At 39.9% G+C, this 13,573-nt stretch overlaps 1 protein-coding gene across 1 annotated transcript in view; it reads right to left on the bottom strand.

Annotated features, from left to right (window-relative positions):
• Nucleotides 1-13,573, bottom strand: part of cacna2d3a (calcium channel, voltage-dependent, alpha 2/delta subunit 3a) — a 166,607-nt gene that overhangs the window by 115,289 nt on the left and 37,745 nt on the right. Inside the window, exon 3 of the mRNA XM_078253980.1 lies at nucleotides 9,870-9,986. Within this exon, the coding sequence (XP_078110106.1) occupies nucleotides 9,870-9,986 (117 nt within the window). The remainder of the gene's footprint in view (nucleotides 1-9,869; nucleotides 9,987-13,573) is intronic.

The raw sequence follows: 13,573 nt of genomic DNA, 5'->3' as shown, positions 1-13,573 counted from the left end.
ACAGAAGGAAAGGTCAGGACAAGACTGTAGGACCGGACCACACCATTATAATCCCTGTCAGAACTATACACCAACAAACATGGAAAATTCCTGGATAAGCAAGTTTAGCTCCCATTTACGTATCATAATCAGTATACATAAAATGTTGAAAAAATTTTTTTTATGGAAAGTGACATTAAGTGTGTTTCCATTCATCTGTCTGTATATGCATTTTCAATTTGCGAATAAAGAAACCTGTGTAAAAACGTCAGAAATTCGGAAAAAAGGCATCCCTGAATTCCAAAACTAGGGGTTCATTAATAGTATTGAAACGCAATCTCTCATTAAATATACTAGATACATTTGGCATTGAGGATGGCAGGGTTGCATACATCAAAACTATTATTTCAGGATGTAAATGGGATGCCATTAAGGGCTCAATAAGAGATTAATCAATCTCCTTTTCATCTCACCTTAAAAAAAGCAGGCTTCTTAAAATAAGTGAACTGGAGGATACACTTACACAACTTGAGGCCAAACAACAGAGCGCACAAAGTGATGTCTTACTAGGCAAAATATCTGCAACAAGAGCCGAGTTAAACTCCTTACTGAGGCAGAGGGCAGAGTTATTGATTCACAGAACCAGAAGGACATATTATTTCAATGAATTTAGACCAAGCCATCTATTAGCTCTAAGACTGAAACATAATGAAAAATACACATAATAACATAACAAACACATAATAACATTTCGGCCATTAAATCACCTCATCGTACTTTAACTGAACCTGGTGAAATTAATTCTGCATTTAAAACATTCTATTCTACCCTTTATCAATCTGAAGTAACACTAGACCCAAACACCTGTGAAAACTTTTTTCATGATCTGGAGTTGCCTTCTCTCTCTAACCAAGAATCAGGAAAACTAAGTTCTCCCATCTCCTTAGAGGAGTTGAGAGAGGCTCTTGTCAGTATGAAGAAGGGCAAGTCCCCAGGGTGGGATGGTATCCCACCAGAGTTATATCTTGCTTTTTGGGACATACTTGGCCCACCACTGCTGGATATGATTAATACTGCGATTGATAAAGGTGCATTCAACTCAGGTGCCAATGCTGCTATAATATCATTACTTCCCAAGCCAAACAAAGATCCTTCCCAGTGCAGTAATTATAGACCCCTATCTCTTCTCAATGGGGATGTCAAGCTCTTTGCTAAAGTACTTGCTACACGCCTAGAAAGTTATCTGACAAAATTGATACATAATGACCAAACTGGATTTATTAAGAACCGTCTAGCATCTGATAATGTGCGTCGCCTTATACATATTATTCATGCCGCAAGTACAGCTGATTTCCCCTGCTCAGTCCTGTAACTAGATGCTGAGAAAGCCTTTGATAGGCTGGAGTGGGATTATCTTTGGATGCTTTGGACACCTTTGGGCTAGGTTTTCAGTTTATTACGATGATCAAGGTCTTGTATGCCAATCCTTCAGCAGTGGTTAACACAGGTAATATTTGCTCCACCCAGTGTCCTATATCAAGGGGCACCCGTCAGGGTTGCCCCCTGTCCCCATTACTTTTCGCCCTCTCTCTGGAACCACTGGCCCAGAAAATTAGACAGCATCCTGCTGTACTTCCTATTACATTTTGCAATACAGAACACAGAATATCATTATATGCAGATGATATCTTACTTTATGTTAGGGACGCAGGGTCCTCCATACCACATTTACTATCCACCTTTGATTTATTCAGCTCTTTATCTGGATATAAGATCAATTGGACTAAATCGTCATTAATGCACTTAAATTCGGCTTTATCACTGACGTCCCTGCCCTCTAACATCCCAATATTGAGGCAGTTTAGGTACCTTGGTGTTGACATATTCCCTTCCACATCCGCATCACAGAATTTCCAAGGCATATATAATCAAATTGAGAAGGCTCTTGAACGCTGGTCTAAGCTTCCAAATTCCCTCTGAGCCCGCACATTAATAGTAAAAATGGATGTCCTTCCTCGTATAAACTTTTACTCCTCTATGGTTCCCCTTGCACCCCCAAAGGGGTATTGGGAAAAATTGCATTCCATCATATTTAAGTTTGTAGGAATGGGAAGAAGCCGTGCTTGAAACTAAAAACTCTTCAACAAGATAGGACACAGGGAGGATTAGCTCTACCTAATTTTAAGATTAGGTACTAGAAGAAGTCTTTTGTTCTTCGCCCCCTGTCTGTATGGTTTGTAAGACCTGTAAGACCTGGTATTCTCCAACATACCGCCTAAAGAGGCTAAAAAACGCCTAGGTCCTCTGATTTCTTTTTTGCTCATAACCTGCCGCTCTGTAATGAAACATGTTGGAGTAGATCTTAAATGGCATAAGCATTCTCCTATATTCAATAACTTTTCTCTTCTTATTGGCAAAACATCATTTTCTTTTCCACAATGGATGGGTAAGGGAGTTTATGTTCTCCAAGACTTGTATGACGACAATGGCTTATGAGCTTTTGGTGATCTACAAGCTGATTATGATTTGCCTGGCACATCATTTTTCTTTTATTTGCAATTGCGATCTGCCATGAAGGCATATAATGTCCCATGGGGAGTACAACTCCTAACACACCCACTGCATAAATTAATTGCAAAAGACAAACACGAGGGATGGTTTCAAAACTTTATAATTTTATCTTTAAACCTAATATATCTTTATCAGTAGAACATGTATGGTGTAGGGATTTCTCCTCTATAAAAGAGGGAGAGATTTGCTGGGACACAGTATGGGAGAATCTACAGGATACCTCCAAAAACCCTGATCACCAATTAATACATTTTAAATGTATACACAGACGGTATCTTACTCCAAGAAAACGTCATGCTATGAAAATCATCCCATCCCCTTATCACTTATGTACACTTAATGTTTCAGGGTCATTTTTACATATGTTTTGGGAATGTCCCAATGTGTTTGCCTTTTGGAGACATTTATGTCTCACTTTTAGTGATATGCTTGGAGTAAATATTCCACTGTCACTGACCTTACTTTTACTTAAGATGACTCTACCTTAGAATTGTCTCTACAGCAGAAGCGCATACTATGGACTGGTCTCACTGCAGCAAAGAAAATTTTAGCCTTGCGATGGCAACCGCCTCACACATTATCGTGGCAGCAGTGGGCCAACTCTTTTCTAGACATAGTTATGATGGAGAGATCTGTGACCCGGGTACGTGGAGCTAGTCAGAAAACTCTACGTGCATGGGATGAAGTTTACACCTTGGTCAAAGAAAGAGTGCAGCATTAATGTATTTGACTAATTTTTACCATGTCTTTATTATATTTGTATTTTTGTATTGTAGCTTTTTATTTCTTGGGGAGTTGGTAATGGGGTCGCCATGGGTTGGGGGAGGGTGGGGATGTTTGTTCTGTTTCTGTGATGTATAAGGTTTTGTGATGTCTTAAAGCCTGTACTATCATTGAATTTCCACCTGTATGCTATATAATAAAAATAAAATACAATAAAAAATGTATCACAAAAAAGAAATTCAGAAAAAGGAATAGGAATAGAAAATATGACGAAATGCAATGGAAACACACTTACCGAACCAGTTATGATGGACATGACATGTGACAAAATTGGTGTGGACCAAGTCAGTAATGTTCCTCAAATAAATACATGAAACTAACATAAATGCCATATTTCTATCACCTTTCTACACGGTTCCAATGGACCTCTTTTAATTACATAACTTCCTTACGCCCTCTTCTTCTGCAATGGTGTATGCACAGGACTGGAGGATAAGCTCCCCCAACAGTTTATTTTGATGAGCCAAACCTTGAGGTTTGATTGTCTGATTGCTGGTGTATCTTGCTCTGTCTGACTTCTTTTGAGCAATGTCGTCATATGCTCAGCAATTAAATTGCAAGTGTTAAGAGGAAACACATCATAATTCAAATCATCTCTTGCAGAGGACGAGGTGTGCCACATTGTTGAAATGCTGAATTTGGGTTTAAAATTCCCCGTATATGTCAGCAAATGAAAGTTAAATGTTTTAGGAGGTTTTGCTGGCAGACACTTTTAAAGTCCTGCGTGTGCTTTTTATTTTGAACATAAACCCATGTAGACTTCCCCTGCAATACACTGGTAATCATGTTGAAGACTACAGAGGAGTAGCTGCCACAGGTAAATGATATCAGCAGGTACAGAGCGTGCAGAGACTGAATGCCATTACAGGAGAAACAGCCCTAGCAGCAAGGCATCCACTCTGCTTTGAAGTGCATTTGTCGCATGAAACACAGCCGTGCTTAACTTCAAAGAGGGCATTACAATAGCTCCACGCCTTTCAACTTTGATAACATGTTCACTGTTTTTTTAAACGTCTGCTGTTGCCACCATTTTCAGGAGGAGAGGAGAGGAGAGGAGAGGAGAGGAGTGGAGTGGAGTGGAGTGGAGAGGAGAGGAGACGAGACGAGAGGATATTATCCCACCAACTCAGGAAGTGATGAAGGTAATAGTAATTAAAAAGCAGCAATGGTGAGCTAAGATGCTTGTTGAGCCCAGGAATAAACACATACATACACATACATGCCTGTGGGAGCTACAAACAAGGACACACACAATGCCCTTTGCAAGCACATGCTTATTTTGAAACATTGTTTCATTGGCCATTTTATCTTATCTATAATAGTGGAGTAGTAAACCCCAATGTTTCATGTTTTTGATCAGACAGAGAAGAGGCTGTGCTTGCCTCAATAATGTGGAGATAAGGGAGAGGGGATAGAGACATGAAGACAATTAAACAGCAATTCTAAATGCAACAACACACACATAAACTCTGTTACTACACACACACAATACCACACACAAAACCTGCAGAAAGCTTATTGTGAATTAAGCTTATAAACATGTTTCTCTATCATATCAGCTTCCTCTCTCCATATCAAACACATTATCTTAAAATACAAGAATGAAAGCACAAATGTTCTCTCAAACACACTTAAACAGAATGACATCAACTACTGTAGCATGCACACGTATACAGGTGAAACCTTTTACAGCATCAGAGGCTGCTGTCTCTCCACAGGTGGTGGCATGCGATAAAAAGGCGGAATCAACGTGGAGACGGGGAGATAAAACCACGTTGACGGACAGGGGAGAGCGCCTGCATGGAAATTGAATTGCTGAAGCGCCATATATACTTTAGCAAAAAGCAGAGAGATGGGCAGGAGGCGGAGTAGAGAGGGGAGAGACAGACAAAGGAGCGAGGGATGCTTAAGGACAGCAGTGAGACTGCACCCTAGGCCAGACAGATGAGAGTTTGGGTAATAAAAGCAGAAAGAAATTGGAGAAAGATGGAGAAAAACAGGGCAAAAGGACTCATGGACACTAGTTGTATGTTCACAACTAGTAATCTATCACAAGGCAAAATGTTTGCGTTAAAAATGAGAAAGGCAGAGGTAAAGTGGAATCATGATAGCAGCAGACAAGGGGTTAAATTCTCCACGGATGTGTGCATACTGCCTCTTTTTCACTCCTCCACGATCTTTCATGTTCTTTCCTATAACATTTATTCTTCCTATTCCTCCCACGGCTTTTATCTGTCTTTGCTGAAGTGCAATTCCATCACCCCTATGACCAGTATTCTGTCTCATCTTCTCATCAACCCCCATAACTTTTACTCCACACACATATGAACACACACTGGCACACTCAACCCCACTGAGATGCGTAATTATCAGGCAGCCAGCACCCGGGCAGGCGGCTTTAGAGAAGCTATTAGCTAGCCGAGTCCTCGAATCTCTAGGATTTTAACGCACTCTTGAGGAGCTGTCACACACAGAAAACTATGTTACTAGATTCAATACATCTGATCTCACAGCACAGACACTTGTCAACAATTACATTTATCAGACAGTTGCAACAGGTTGACAAGACATATCTCTTTTTTTTTTACATAAGTTAAATATAGTTGATACTGGTTTGGAAAGAGTATAGCAGTGTTTTAATTCCAAAACCATGTTCATTATAATTAGAAAACTCATTAAGTTAATATAATAGTTTTTACATAACCAGTAACAAAATTCAATTAGAACCTTGATTTCATTCCAGCAATCATTGTATAAGAGTAGGAGTCATATTTCTGAAATGCCAGATGACTCACAATAGCATGAAATACTTCTCTATGTGCTCAATGACGACTGTTGTGCATGTGGACAGGTGGAAATGTGAATGCTTTCAAAGGGAATGTAACACGGTGCATCAGGGATGGTCATGAAATCCGAGCAGGCAAAGGTACCATACATAAGAATAATAACACAGGCACGGGTAAAGCTAAAGCACGGAAATGGTTTGTCACTATTTGTGCCCCCCTCTCTCTCTCTCTCTCTGTCTCTCTCTCTCTCCTCCCTCGCTTTCCTTTCAGCTTGTATCCATGCACCCGACTCTCAGAGAGAAATCCAATTTCTGTTAACAGCGCCATGTTGTCCTGATAAGATCTATCACCTGGAGCTAGAGCTGCAGCCAGAGAGGCAGTGCACCGTGGACACATTATGAACTGCACCTGTTACAACATTGACAAACATACATATCCATACATCGCAAGAATTATTAAAGAAATTTGAATCAAAGCAAAAGTACTCGTTATGCAGAATGGCTTCTTTCAGGGTTAATTTTATCATATAATTATTGCATTATTATGGCTGATGCATGCATATATTAGTGGTATTTTAATTTTTACATAAATGTTACTTAAATATAAAAATGTATATTTAATTAGCAGATTATATGTTTAGCATGTACAATCTCATCCACAAGGTAACTGTTGACTATAACTGTCAAATAAATGTAGTGGAGTAAAAAGTACAATATTCCTATGTGAAATGTTTTTTTTTAAGTAGAAGTATACCTAAAACATATACTCAAGCACAGTACTTGTCCACCCCAGGATACTAACATTGTCCTGTCCACATACTAGCAGAATTGAAAAAAACAAGTGATAAACACATAAAAATCCCGAAATCAAATGATTTGAGCTTAGTTTAGAGCTTTTTCTTAAAGTGGTCTCTTAGATACTGATGTTTGGTCTGAGCAGATCAATAAAGTGGCATGGACACTAATGGGTGGCTCACCGCCTCTCTCTGTCTGTCACCTTACCCACAGCACCCGCTCTTTCACATATCTCTCTCACACATACACACAGCAAACACATGACGTGTCTGGTTTCACTGTGGCAATGTGACACTACAGCACTTCTTCAGACATCGAATAGGGTCAGCAGAGGGAAATAAATTCTTTACCAAGTGATTTTACTGAGCTGAGCGCAGTCGAGTACCTTTGCTTTTTCATTCCCAGCCTCTCTGGGAATAGATGTACCAATACAACTAAAAATGTTATACTTTATATTATGTATTTTGTTATGTATTATGTACTACAGTACGTGTGAAATGTAGATGGTTGTTAATAAAATAGAATTTTTTTTTAAACAAATCTTTACATTTCCCTGTGCTTTTATAGGAGTTGTTCTGTATTTGAAGTGTTTTGATATCGAAATACACGAAGCTGTATTTTCTGACCACACACCGGTTTTATTTGATGTTTCCCTTCCCAGCACTAATACTGTTAAGAAATGCGCTCCGCCTCGTCTCCGCAGGATGATTAAACCTGCCACTGCGGCCCAATTCTCCCAAACGTTCAATGATGTTATGGAGAATATAGGGTCATCTGCTTGTCTAGGTATATGAGTTGATTTCCTCTTTTTCATCTACCTGTAGCAATATTCTCGACACAATTGCACCACTTAAACCCAGGCGTTCCAAACCGAATTCTGAACCCTGGATAAATGACTTAACTCGAGCTGCTGAGCAAAAGTGTAGGAAAGCTGAGCGCCAGTGGAAAAAACATAAACTGCAGGTATTTTACGATATCCTAAACGATAGTTGGTGTAATTACCAGAGAACTGTTAAAGCTGAAAAGGCTAAATACCTCTCGGATGTTATTGAAAAAAACTGCCATAAACCTCATGTTCTTTTTAGCACAGACAATTTCTCCACTTCTTTGTGGAAAAGATCACCACCATTAGAGCTAGTATTTCAATTCCAGCCTTTGACCCCTCCATTTCCAAAGTGTGTGCAGCAGTTCTCATTAAGTTTGAGCCTTTATCCCTCTCGGCCCTTACTGATATTGTTACACATTTAAAACCTTCAATTTGTCCTATTGATATTGTACCACCTCATCTTTTTAAAGAGGTGTGGCACACTATTGGACCAAACATCCAAGCAATTATTAACAGTAGCCTTACTTCTGGTCATGTGCCACTTTGTTTTAAAGAGGCAGTGGTGCAGCCTCTTATCAAAAAGCCAAATCTAGACACCTTAGTTCTTGCAGTTCCTTTTATGTCCAAAGTTTTAGAAAAGGCAGTTCTCGTGCAGCTACAGTCTTTTTTAGATCTGCATGGTATCCTTGAGATGTTCCAGTCTGGCTTTAAAGCATTTCATAGCACAGAGTCTGCACTTATAAAAGTTTTTAATGGTCTTTTAATCTCAACAGACTCTGGAGATTCTGCAATACTTATGCTTTTAGACCTCACGGCAGCATTCAACACTGTTGACCACAGTGTTCTTATCTCTCGTCTCGAGCACACTGTGGGGATTAAAGGCATGGCACTCCAATGGTTTAGACCATTTTTATCAGAGAGAGTGTTCAAAGTTAGCTTTGGTGGCTCTACTTCACCCGCAGCACCACTGACGTGGAGTTCCTCAGGGTTCTATTTTGGCGCCGATTCTCTTCTCCTTGTATTTGCTTCCCCTTGGTTCCATCTTAAAGAAGCATAACATCAGCTTCCATTTCTATGCAGATGACTCACAGATCTACTTGCCTATAAAAAGTAAGGGTGATAATTCCCTAAAAAGACTGCTTGATTGTTTTTCTGACATAAAAGCCTAGATGGCCTTAAACTTTTTACATTTTAATGAAAGTAAAACCAAAGTCATGATATTTAGACCCAGTAGTGCTCTTGGTGCCTCCCAACTGGACCTGGGTCCTCTGACACCCTATGTCAAGTCCATGATAACTAACCTTGGTGTTAAAATGGACAGTGAGTTTCAACTAGAGAAGCAGATCAATTCTGTTGTAAAAGCTAGTTTCTTTCAACTCAGGCTGCTTACCAAACTGAAGCCATTTTTATCGTTCACTGATTTTGAGAGGGTTATACATGCTTTTATTACAACTCGCCTGGCTTACTGTAATGCTTTATATCTAGGTATTAACCAGGCCTCCCTATCAAGATTACAAATGGTTCAAAATGCTGCCGCTCGGCTCCTTACCGGAACTTGGAAACGAGATCACATTACACCTGTTCTTGCCTCCCTTCACTGGTTACCGGTTTGCTTTAGAATACATTTTAAGATTCAGTTGTTTGTTTTTAAAGCTCGTTATGGTCAAGCCCCAGCTTATATCACTAAACTACTGAAGCCGCACACTCCTATGAGGTGGTTAAGGTCTGCTGACCAGCTACTCCTTGTTGTCCCTAGAACGCGGCTCAAAAATAGGGGAGATCGAGCGTTCTCAGTCGTGGCCCCAAGGCTTTGGAATGAAGTGCCTCTAAATGTCAGATTGGCCCCCAGCCTTCACATTTTTAAATCACGACTCAAAACTCACTTTTATTCATTGGCTTTCAAACCTGCTTGAGAGTTTGTATTCTGTATTCTGCATTTTATTTTTCTAGTCTGTTATTTGTTTTAAATGTTTGTTTTGTTACTCGTGTTTATAATCATGTCAATGTCCAGCACTTTGGTCAACCTGGTTGTTTTAAATGTGCTTTACAAATAAAGTTGGATTGGATGGATTGGATTGATCAATTCTAAGGTACCTGTAGGTTAAGTGTGATAGATGATGATTAAGGTACCTTCATTGCCTGGGCTTTCTTGTGAAACATCTCCTCCATGTCCTCTGCCAGCCTCTTTACCAGCCGCAGCCCGCCAATCTCCTCCACCCGCACTGCCCGCTCAAACTCCTTGTATTTCTGAAAGAAAATAACACATTCATGTTATCAGGTTTGAATTACTGCAACAGTTAAACCACTGAACAATGTGTTTTCATTACAACTCCAAATAGGCAAGTATTACTTTGCTTTACACTACATGTGATAGTTTGTAGCATGGACCTCCCAGTGTGAGTTCATGCTAATGTTCAGGCTCCTATCGACAGTAATGTTTTGATCATATCTGACAAATAACCATATTTCTCAGGCAAAGCAAGGTGATGGGGAAAATATGATAACCCCACATTCAACTACTTGCATGAGTCATGTGTTTAATGTCTTTAAAACACATCTTATTATCAGTTATGAAAGCATTCGTTTTTTTGTAGGTATTTTCTAGAGGTAAGTAAGGTATAAAAAGTAGTGTATTTATATAAACTTATATCACAAGTTCTCAGAAGGCTCTTTACAGCATAATTAAGACCCAATCTATTTGATACAGTAGATCTTGGATTGGAGAAACTAAGAGAAAAAAAGAGTTCAGGAAATGAATGGGAGAAAACCTGAGGAAACAGGGATTCCTGTTCCAGGATTTACAAACATGGAATAGATGTTGCATATTCAGAGTAGCCAGAAGTAGCAATGGCAACGTTACAAAATAAAACCAAACACCAAAAATGCATTATTAGTCGTTCAATAGTGGAATATAGCGAGTTGCTTCTCTAAACTAATGTACAAACGAAACCAATGAGCTCAGCCAAGAGAATTATCAGCCTCCTTCAAGTTTTACCAACCACACATTTAACATTGATGACACACTGCTGCCCCTCTACATTAAATCACATTATTCCACAATAAACCAATACTAGGGTGCTTAACTTAACCAGCGCCTTAACCGGGGACAGTGACATTAAGTCTCGCTAATTCCACACCCATACATGGCACATACACACACACACACACACACACACACACACACACACACACACACACACACACACACATGCAGAGATGATCTAAGTGAGGAGGTATACTTGTGCAAAAAAAAGGAAGAAGAGAAGAAAACTATTTTGAAATCTCTGTTAAGCTGCAGGCGGCTGTGTTTCACTCTTGGGGGATTTAACAGGAGATTACCGCCATATCAAATAGCATGCCCCCTCTAATGTTATGCCAACCTGCTTAGACACATGCTCTTAGCTGCTCCTGTACAGCAACACACATGACGAGCAGGGCAAGGGGAGAGAAATCAAGGTAGGAGGAGGAACAGGGACAGCTTTTGGATTCAGGCAATCATCTGAAAAACTGCAGGACAGCAAAACAAAGAGGAATATTTTTCTGCTTCATACCATATCGTATGATGAGGGTGAATTATTCAGTTGTAGCTGAAGGTTATAAGTAAAAGCAGAGAGGCTGAGCAAAATGTTGAGTCACTTGAGTGAGACTAGTTAGTGTATTGTGCAATACCACTGGGGGAAAACTTAGTGAAAACTATCGAGCCCCAAAAAACTGTGAAGGGGACACTGAATTTGATCATTGATTGTTATCTTGCTAGAATGATTGGTACATTGCTTGACTGCCTTCATCACGAAGGAAAGACACAGCCAGAAAGACAAACACATGAGAAAGGGAATATACAGATAAAAGAGAAACAAAGAGACAGACAGGAGAGAGATAGAGAAAAAAAGACAGGGAGAGCAAACACTTTGTGGGTGCAAAGAGATGCAAGACAAGTAGGATATGGAAGAAAGGGAAGGTGGAGGGATGTTAAGGGTGAAACATGAAGGTATAAAGTAGAGGAATAGGATGATGGATGAACAGAGGAAGATAATATTGAAGTGGTAGGTCAGAGGGCAGTGTGAAATGCTATTTGTATTTCAAGAGCTGCAGGTGGGCACAAGTAGAGGGAATCAGGTTCAAATCGCTAAATTTACATTTGGCTTAATATAGAATTAAAATAAGAGCTAAAGTGGAAGGGATTTGTGATAGCAATTATAGTGGTTAGAGAAAAGAGGGTCTGATTTATCAAGGTACTTTTTAAAGAAACTAACATCCAACTTATAGTATAATAAAGAATGTGGTGATAATGGAGTTCACCTATTCACTTTCTGAATAAGTGGAAAAGGAGAAATTTAAAGGAACAGCAGCAGGAAGAGCGAAGAGCTACTAACGGTAAGATGCCAGGGAATGGTTGAATAAAATCAGGTTCATCAGGGTAAACACTCACTGTTCCATCTTTATTCATATCATAGCATCAACACTCTGTTCACAACCATAACACTGAACAGCCTGTGCGCCTTTGAAACACTGCCGAAGTGGTGCCTTCGCTGCCAATTTCATTTGCATGTCACAGTTTGGAGTATCAAAATTGTCTTCAAAAGCTCCGGTGCAGCCATCCAAAAATGCTTTGCATATGGTAAAGATTGGATCAGACATAAAGAGGCAAGGAAATAAAGAAAGAAATCCTACGAAGCAATGGGAAGATGCACCTGAATACATGTTAATTTAATGTTCTCTTAGATACAATTTCTTTCTTCAGAATTGTTCTGCATGACGACTACCCCAACTAAGTTTAACATTTTTCAAACAAACCTTTCAAAGTCCCTGACCCAACAGCACTGCTAATTAATTGCAACCTCAAGTAACATCTTCTGTGGCCAATCAAAGTGACTGGCTGATGACTCAGAAATCCAAAACGCAGCAACCGTAACTGTATGAAAATCAGAATGATAATCCTACTGGCTGACTGACAACTGCAGTGTGTCAGAGGAACAGGTTTTAAGCCAATCCTGGTTCTTGGCTTGCGGTGGTGGGCTGTTAAAGCTCAGCAGCGGCTCAAACCTGAACTGGCTTGACTGGTTTCGTCACCAATGTTCTCTTTCCATTCCCATTTACCAGCTCCCTAAAGCTTCTTCTTCTCTCTAGTTTGTCCATCCCCCTGTTTCCTCTATCATCCTTCTTCTTCTCTACTGCACCCACTTCCTTTGCTAATTATACAAATGACTGGGCTGACTTCATGGATGCAGTCATAGCTAAGAATTCTTTCTAAAGACAGTTCCAAAGTCTTTTCTATTGAAATCTTTATATTTCTGTCTACAGCTCCACTAAATCCTTGTCGATGAAACTGGCCCAGAACTGACAGATATTTCACTTTACTATTCCAAGGAGGAATTCCATAAGGAAAGCACTGAGTGCCCACGGCCTGAGCCAAAGTGTTTATGTGTTTGCTATCACGTCCGTGTGGCCAGTGAGAGGTTAAGAGGGTCCAGCTGACCACAGGCTGTCTGCAGCGCTATGTTCAGTCAAGCTGACCAGAGCCGAGTCCAGGGCAAACCAAGCCTAATTAGCCTGAAGCTATCCTCTTCACATCACATCAATATCACAGGAAAGCCAACTGACATACATCCAGAACCACCATTTCACAGGAGAGGGGACAGGAAAGCTTCTACAACTGGCTTTATTGGCAAAATAAGGTGAAATAATATTCTAATACAATAGTTGCTTTTTGTACAGTTACTAAAGTGGTAACATTTTTTTGCTTTGAAGGTGGGGGTTTGTATTGGGATGTAATGCTTAGCTGGAGCACCTGTTTATGTCCACTAGTTTAGCTGCTCATCTCCTGCTGAGCAGTG

Source organism: Sander vitreus, chromosome 7, assembly GCF_031162955.1.
Source record: "Sander vitreus isolate 19-12246 chromosome 7, sanVit1, whole genome shotgun sequence".
NCBI lineage: Eukaryota > Metazoa > Chordata > Actinopteri > Perciformes > Percidae > Sander > Sander vitreus.
This window is presented reverse-complemented; position numbering and strand designations above follow the sequence as displayed.